This window comes from Coregonus clupeaformis, chromosome 11, assembly GCF_020615455.1.
Source record: "Coregonus clupeaformis isolate EN_2021a chromosome 11, ASM2061545v1, whole genome shotgun sequence".
Lineage (NCBI taxonomy): Eukaryota > Metazoa > Chordata > Actinopteri > Salmoniformes > Salmonidae > Coregonus > Coregonus clupeaformis.
In genome coordinates this window covers 4,766,469-4,775,284 of record NC_059202.1, presented here as the reverse complement: position 1 = coordinate 4,775,284, position 8,816 = coordinate 4,766,469, and the positions used below count along the sequence as shown (strand labels likewise).

The 8,816-nt window shown below is 42.7% G+C and overlaps 1 protein-coding gene across 9 annotated transcripts in view; it reads right to left on the bottom strand.

The window, feature by feature from the left end:
• Positions 1-329: 329 nt before the first annotated feature.
• mical3a (microtubule associated monooxygenase, calponin and LIM domain containing 3a) overlaps positions 330-8,816 on the bottom strand; it is a 133,405-nt gene continuing 124,918 nt past the window's right edge. For 6 of the 9 annotated variants that reach the window (XM_041890603.2, XM_041890605.2, XM_041890606.2 and 3 more), the window contains 3 exons: positions 4,492-4,591; positions 2,996-3,069; positions 330-2,769 (listed from right to left, as the gene is read on the bottom strand). In XM_041890603.2, coding sequence (XP_041746537.2) covers positions 2,585-2,769; positions 2,996-3,069; positions 4,492-4,591 — 359 coding nt within the window. In that variant the 3' untranslated portion in view covers positions 330-2,584. Of the gene's footprint in view, positions 2,770-2,995; positions 3,070-4,491; positions 4,592-5,636; positions 5,736-6,887; positions 6,954-8,816 lie in introns of all 9 variants that reach the window. The other 3 variants (XM_041890602.2, XM_041890604.2, XM_041890601.2) reach the window with 2 other exon arrangements.

Genomic DNA, 8,816 nt, shown 5'->3' with positions numbered 1-8,816 from the left:
ATTTTGGGTCGCTGTTCTCCAGATGCCTGCAGACATCTGTAAACTTATGCTGAAATCTTGTGATATAAATAAACCTTTATAATCAAAGTACAGTGTAAGCGGACTCCTTGGTCTCACAGCAAAGATTAGCATTATTCTTTATAAACAACACTACATAGCACCTTCATCTGAACGTTCCAAATCGTTGTTCGTTCTGGAATATACCAAATAAGTGGAACTGACAAGGGGCATCATACTATGCAGGACAGTTAAGGTCAATATTCATATTTCTATATAAAATCAGTTGTAATAGGTTTTATATAAAAGCTTACTCACAAAAGGAGAAATACTTTTTAAAAGAACTGCATTGTTTTATTGCCGTTTCAGCATACATCCAACACCCTATGCATTTTAGCTACATGAATAAGCATTTACATATCTTCCATGTGTTTTAAAAATTAGGATTCATTTTTCTTTACATATGATACATTTTTGCACACATGTTAATAAATATCAATAAAATCTGTCAAACTTATCACACACTATCTAAAACAACAAGCCTTGAAATGTTATAACTTTTTTGTATTCACAGCGCCGTTTAATTCTTACTCAAATTCTCACTGTGTGTAACTCTTTACAGCAAAAAAACGGTGACCAACCAAAGGTTTACAGTTTGGCAGAAAGGCCAGTAGGTTCGTATGACAAACAAATGTACATGCTCCTGTGACTGAATAGAAGCGGTTTACTAGAGCAACTTCGTGTTTCCACTACTACTCATGACTGCTGTTTGGCGACCTGTAGTTGTATAAAAAGGATTTTAACAACAAAGTTAGAAATGTACCCCGGTGGGATACATAAAAGTTTAAAACTCAAAAAATAAAACTGTAAAATATTAAAACAAATGAAAAGGGCATCTTGCTCCAAAGCAGGTCATATACCTCAGCCCCAGGGACAGCAAAGCCAGAGGCTGTGCTTGAGTTCTGTAGTTTATCCCTTTGATATTGCAACATATTCACTGACACAACTGTATTGTGACACCAGTTAGTGATGTGTCAGTTCACTTATGGCATTATGATGATAACACAATGCACTGATATACTGTGTAAGTCCCCCTTCTGAGATCAAATTAACTGGACTGTTATGTCTTTCTCTTTTTAACCTACACTGAGGATATTTCACGGTATATGCCAATTAGTATTGAATAAGGGCAACTGATTATATAAACTTACATTTTTATATGTGATATACAGTGAAAGGCATCGGATGGAGAGGCCACATGATCACTCAGAACTAAGAGCCTAAGAGATGTGTCAAGTGGGTTGCTTGCGGAAGTGTACGTGTCAATTCATCTATGCTACAGGCTAACTATTCACACCAGCACAACCTTCAGAGTCAAAGACAATGGTAGTGTTCGAGAGCATCAAAACTGTGATGTATCATGGGCAAATAGTGACTGACTGACTGAGCTACAAATAATATTGAGTAGTTATTTATGATGCAAGGTGATTTGTAGATCAGTCAGTCCCGACTCGCCTATAAAAGTCGGCTGCAATGACAAAACGTGCACATTGTAACACAGGATATGCTTCTCTATGAGCCTGCAGCAGCATACAGTCCTGACACGCACTGGCTTCTGGGTGATGAAGTTTTCAGTTAGTTTCCTTGCTGTCAATGTCATAAAGAGAGCACAAGTGCATTCTGTCGAGCCTCCAGTTCAGGCACTCTCTTCCATGAACACAGAAAATACCAAAAACAGTTAATTCAGGTTCTTTGTAAAAACAATGCTAATAAATACACAATTGAAAACGACTATGTGTCCAGATTCCATCGATTCTTAGTGTTGACTCTTAGTGTGAATCTCTGTGCAAAAAAATAAAGGGCCTTTTAGAGTGTCATCCTCATTGGCTCCTCAGAACATGGAAGCCAGTGTGTAATTGGAGAGAAAGCCAGCTAATGCAGAGGATGTCCCTCCCTCAGTCAGCATTCAGAATGGCAGAGGATGTCATGAGGTTAGGTTGAGACTGATAGGATGAGAGTGAGACCAGAGGCTTCGGTCCACTCCTCCCCTTTCTACAGAAACCCTGTAACAGTCGATAGGTAAACCACCGCTTCTTTAATGTGTTGTGTTATGCACATTCAATACACAGAAAAAAGTATCATACATTGAATTCCTTTATATCAGCAGGACCTAACCTCTTTCTTCCCTTTGCGTGATCGATATTAAAAGAAAAAAAAAATTAAAACATTCTCCCAAGAGAAGGTAAGTTCCCCGTTCTGGAGAACAACGTCAAAAGAACTTCTGAGAAAGTCCAGGCTGTAGTTGCTCCTCCCACCGTGAGGTGAGATCACTGTAGGTAATGATGCCTGCCTGATGGCAGGGTAGATATGTAAACATTTTAGACTGCTCCAACAGAGGAGCCAACTCTGCACACATTCACCAACAGAAGGGCCGTGATAGGACAACTCCATTCTGTATACATTCTCTGCTGAGGAATCTGGGACCAAGCATGGGACCATGGGTTGGGCCTTCACTGAGCCCTGACACAGGGGAGGGGTAGTGTATTATCTGAGTGGGGGTGGATGGTGCGTCTAGTTTCTCTCCTCCTCAGGCCCAGTTGAGGTTGAAGCCCTTGGAGAGCATGACCGACTCCAGGTCCTTGTCCTCCTCCTTCTCCCTGAGCCTCTGCTCCTCCAGGAGGGCTACCAGGGAGTCTCTCTGCTCTACCACCTCCAGCATCTCATTCAGGATGTGCTTCTCCCGCGCCAGCTCCACCTCAGTCTTCAGGTGGTCTTAGGAGGAGAGGAGGGTGTAAAAGAGAGAAAGAGGGACAGATAAGTGGAGAGCTCATAAGTGGAGAGGAAAGTGAAAAGAGTCTCACTCTGAGGTAGTTAGAATTTGATGAAACCATGGATGTTGTTTCCCATGGTCCCGCTTTTTCATGTTTTTTATGCTGCACACAAATTGCCCTTTGAGGGACAATAAAGATTTATTGAATTGAAAAATGGCGGTCCTCACCTTCAATTGCCATGCGCTCCCTCAGGTCCTGCTGCAGTCGACTCTGACGATCCTCCAGCTCCAGTTCTCGTGCACTGGGGGACAGAAAGCCAGACTTACGGCCCAACTATTACACCTGTGGCCCTGAACTTTGTCTAAAGTCTAAATTATGTCATAAATCTACACTACCGTTCAAAAGTTTGGGGTCACTTAGAAATGTCCTTGTTTTTGAAAGAAAATGAATTTTTTTGTCCATTCAAATAACATCAAATTGATCAGAAATACAGTGTAGACATTGTTAATGTTGTAAATGGCTATTGTAGCTGGAAACGGCGTACAGAGGCCCATTATCAGCAACCATCAGTCCTGTGTTCCAATGGCATGTTGTGTTTGCTAATCCAAGTTTATAATTTTAAAAGGCTAATTGATCATTAGAAAACACTTTTACAATTATGTTAGCAAAGCTGAAAACTGTTGATTAAAGAAGCAATAATACTGGCCTTCTTGAGACTAGTTGAGTATCTGGAGCATCAGCAATTGTGGGTTCGATTACAGAATGAAAATGGCCAGAAACAAATAATTTTCTTCTGAAACTCGTCAGTCTATTCTTGTTCTGAGAAATGAAGGCTATTCCATGCGAGAAATTGCCAAGAAACTGAAGATCTCGTACAACGCTGTGTAGCATCCCGGAGTCGCCTCTTCACTGTTGACGTTGAGACTGGTGTACTATTTAATGAAGCTGCCAGTTGAGGACCTGTGAGGCGCCTGTTTCTCAAACTAGACACTAATGTATTTGTCCTCTTGCTCAGTTGTGCACCGGGGCCTCCCACTCCCCTTTCTATTCTGGTTAGAGCCAGTTTGCGCTGTTCTGTGAAGGGAGTAGTACACAACGTTGTACGAGATCTTCAGTTTCTTGGCAATTTCTCGCATGGAATAGCCTTCATTTCTCAGAACAAGAATAGACTGACGAGTTTCAGAAGGAAGTTCTTTGTTTCTGGCCATTTTGATTCTGTAATCAAACCCACAATTGCTGATGCTCCAGATACTAAACTAGTCTCAAGAAGGCCAGTTTTATTGCTTCTTTAATCAGCACAACAGTTTTCAGCTGTGCTAACATAATTGCAAAAGGGTTTTCTAATGATCAATTAGTCTTTTAAAATGATCAACTTGGATTAGCAAACACAACATGCCATTGGAACACAAGACTGATGGTTGCTGAAAATGGGCCTCTGTACACCTATGTAGATATCCCATTAAAGATCAGCCGTTTCCAGCTACAATAGCCATTTACAACATTAACAATGTCTACACTGTATTTCTGATCAATTTGATGTTATTTTAATGGACAAAAACATTGTTTTTCTTTCCAAAACAAGGACATTTCTAAGTGACCCCAAACTTTTGAACGGTAGTGTATGTCTAAATGATGTCTCTCTACCTTTAGTTACAGTACCTAATATGGATGCAGAGTTAACATTCAGTATGCCTATAACAAAGGATATTAATGGTTAACTCACAATATCATCAGCTCAGATTCGTATCGCACCAGGGCGTTTTTTTCCTGGACCAGTTTGAACCACTCCTGCATGAGCTTGGGGTCGTCCTTTTTCCCCATCCCTGGAAGCAACACAGAAAGGGGAGTGAGGGAAACGGCAGGGCAGAGGAAGCTCTAGGTGGGTCTGATGCAGACACTGACACAGGCAATGCATTGACAGCCAAGCCAAGATGTCTTTGTAATGGGAATGGATGATGAGGTGGGTATGATTGAACGGACTGTTGAGCAGGGGTCAGCATGTTCTGGCTATACGGCTCACAGAAGATGGCGTGGAGGAGATTTCAACTTTGGAAAATGCGCACAGAAAAACGGGTGTTGCAAAGTTTAGAGTTTGTCACTCAATCTGAACTTCTGCGACAGACACCCCTGCTACTGTACTATAATAATAATAATAATAATAATAATAATAATAATATATGCCATTTAGCAAATGCTTTTACCCAAAGCGACTTACAGTCATGCCTGCATAAATTATCATCATATAGGTGGTCCCGGGAATCAAACACACTATCCTGGCGTTGGAAGCGCCATGCTCTACCAACTGTCCTACACAGGACCACGGTATGTTCAGAGCAGTGGTCGTCTCCTACCAGTGTTTGTGTCCCCCTTACAGAGAGGGCCATAGGTACGGGCAGAAAACCTGGCTATTCCACCACATTGAACCTATGGACATTTTACACAGAGATACAACTATTCTGGTGTTCTATCCCAATGGAAGTTATACATCCTACATGCAACAATGAACCACCAGCAGAAATAAAGGATTCTGTCAGATCCTATTTATGCAGAGTGGTTTCATAACACCCATTTTATGAATTATTTCATACTCCCTTCTACTACTGGGTCAAATGGTGGCGGCGGTGATCTGTCATTTGGACCAATAGTGAAGCCATCATACTCTCCAATTTGGTCTGCCTGAGGGGGAAGCCCTCATTTGGCATTTGGCATGCATTACTGCAGTCAAGGGCCAATGCAGCCAAGGGCCAGAGAACCTTTGTGCCACTGTAAAGGCGGCCAGTCCATGCTATGCTATCTGTCGCACGCAGGTGGAGCCAAGCGGTTTCAATGAGACACTGGGGGGCAAACCATTGATGCAGCATGACGTACTTAGCTGGAGTGGTGGAGTCTCTTGCAAAACGAAAAGGAAAAACACAGTACACACAAAAATCGAATGGCTGTGCTCTCGTGTGCTGCTGCCGGCTTTCGCTGATTAACAGACAAGGACAGAGAGAGGCAAAGCAGGGTTCCTCAGACAGGACAAGATGGAAACAGGTGGATTTGCTAACTTATCCAACAATGTGCTTGCTTTTCTCTCTCTCCCTCTCTCTTTGCGCCTCGTCCACCACCCTCAGCCCAGGATCCCAGAACACAGGAGAGAAGAGCCACACAGTTAGCTATATACCACACTCACACCAGCCTGAAAACCAGATTGCACAGAACACACACAGGCATGTTTTGTTTGCCACATTGATCAGAAGTTTTCTCAAGAAGTTTCACACAGACAGGTGTTAGAGACGAGATGATCCAGAAATGTTTTCTTGTTCTAAATTCTTGCATATCTGTATATTGGTAGAATATGCAAAACTGAGACGTGTCACACGTTGTAGGTATTTCGTTACCTTTACCACAACCTTATCACACACAGTCTTTAGTTGTAACACACTACAGTCGAGGGACAGAGGCTGTCTGGCAGCCTTCACACACTATAGAGAGACTAGACCACTCAGTCGTGCAGATGTCCATTAGTTTTACAGCAAACAGAGGACATGCTGTTGATTAAACACACACTGAAGCAGAGCTTTAGCTGCAGCTACTTGGAATGATGGAAAAAGGTGTGCACTATAGTTGTTTACTTGAGTCGTTAACTAGGGTTGAGGGCTTTGAAATATGTTTCACATGTTCTGCTTGAGACTGTTAAACTCAAGGGCAAGTTAATCTGGGAGCGGGTCTATAGAAACATCATTGTTACATGGTTGATTCAAGACTGTCAGTAAATAAACCTTTTAAAAATACTATTGGTGGCAATGTGAACTAGGTTTCTGAGTATCCTCAGCTCAACAAACCGAAAGTACATCAGTAGCATAGACATGTCCTGTCCTTATTTTTCTACACCGTTGCAGCAAGTTCACAAAATGTCTACATAAATGTGTGTACTGTAGTGTTGAATGTAGTGTGATACGACTATGGCAGAATCAGAACGGTGACATGGGGAAATCTACTGAGCCTGGGCACACAGAGGGAGAGGAGGAGGAGTTTCAGGAGACCAGGCGGGAGGAGCCCTGCTCTGTGGAGCCCGGCAGTCGGTTGCCGTGGTAACCTGCAGCAACCAGCAGCAGGGGAGGCGATAGATTACGTTACCTTCAGGGGAACAGCATGGGCAGAAGAAGATAGGTCTTCGGCGAGGGGTCCCGACAAAGGGGTCAACTACTTCCACAACATAGGGAAAGAGTGCCGAAGAGTGGAAGAGTGGAGGAGAGAGGGTGAGGAGGAAGAGGGAGAGGTGATAAACACAGAGGAAAAAGTGTAGAGGACATAAAGCGTGAGAGGAAGTGAACGAGGGAGGGAGGGAGGTGAGGAAGAAACAACAGTGAGGAGAAAAATCTAAAAGAGTGAGAGCACTCGGGGGGAGAACTGAAAGCACCTTGAAAGAGGTGGGAGAGATCAGTTGTGTGGTGTGAGGGAGGGAGGGAGGGAGGGAGGGAGGGAGGGAGGGAAAACATAAAGGGCTGGAGAACGGGAGGGGAAATAATCTTCTTCTTTCATCTGTTCATCAGAATAATACCCCTCAAACTAAGCAAGACAGTATTGTCCATAGGAGCCTTTACAACATCATGTTGTGTAATGTGTTGACAATGCTCTGCAAATTGGATTCATCCAAATAAAACTCAAGGTTTACAGAAATAGAAAATAACTCTTTCCTGCTTAGATGATTTCATTATTCCATCCTTGAAGATATTTCAGCTCTTCCAGGTAAACATAACAACTTGTATTTTTTGACGCTATTGTGGCTATTTTGAAGTGCAAATTAGCATTTCGTACAAATGCATGTGAACCTCAGCGAGAATGTTCTAATAATAATAATATGCCATTTAGCAGACGCTTTTATCCAAAGCGACTTACAGTCATGCGTGCATACTTTTTTTGTTTTTTTTGTGTATGGGTGGTCCCGGGGATCGAACCCACTACCTTGGCGTTACAAGCGCCGTGCTCTACCAGCTGAGCTACAGAGGACTCACGGAAAATTAGTTCATACTATCTACTGGATATAGTAGAGTTAGTAAAGTGGAAAATAGACAAAGTAATTTAATTTTCTCAACAAGGAAGAGCCTTCTATCCCAAAGAGTATGGAACGCACAATGGGAATGATTTTGATAGGACATGTGAATAGGAGGGATGGTGTCATACACTGTCACACACCGATACAGACAGGAAACACACACAATGTACTGAAAAGTCTGAGACCTGTGTGACAGAGCTGGGAGAGAATGGAATGCTGGGAAATTGAACCACAAGGGACTATCACTGAGGATAGGAGGAAGAAGTGTTGGAAAAACTGCCATGTAGAATCATAATAACTCTCGACTCAAACAAGATAGGCTATCACTTATACACTCATTGCTGTGAGATTTTAGAGCGTATTGGTTCTGCCTCGTACCTCATCATAAAATCAAAGTTATGGAATAGAATATGTATATGAAATTCCAAATCATTGAGAATCAGTGGATTGTGAAACTAGCGTGCCTATTGGAGGTGATTATGGTCATAAATGGAGTGATATACAAGATGTCGCTGCAGACAACCCTGCTGGCCAAAAGCGAGAGCATGACAGTTTTGTTCGCTAGCTTTTAGCACCCCCTACAGGGCTACTACACACACACACACACACAGCACAGCCATGCTGCTTCCCACAACAGCCTGTGTCGCAGAGCATGATTCAGCCAGAGCCAGTCAGATGGATGCCAGTCCACATCACTTTACCACACAGGCCAACACTGTACCAGACCAGGCCCAACCTGCAAAATGCAGACCTTATCCTCCACACAGCCCCGAAGCTTGAGACCACTGCATTCAGTTTGGAGGATCAAACCAAAAGTGTCAATTGTGTCTCTCATTCTCCAATTCCAGAAATACTTACCTTCTGTGCAATGGATGCCTTATCTCAAGAAACTAAACATTTATGATGGTTGCATGGAATTGTACCGAGGCATGATAAACCACAAAGTGAGGAAGTGAAGAACAATAGTCAAAGGGGGCATGAAATTCATGAATGTGATCATATTATTGGGG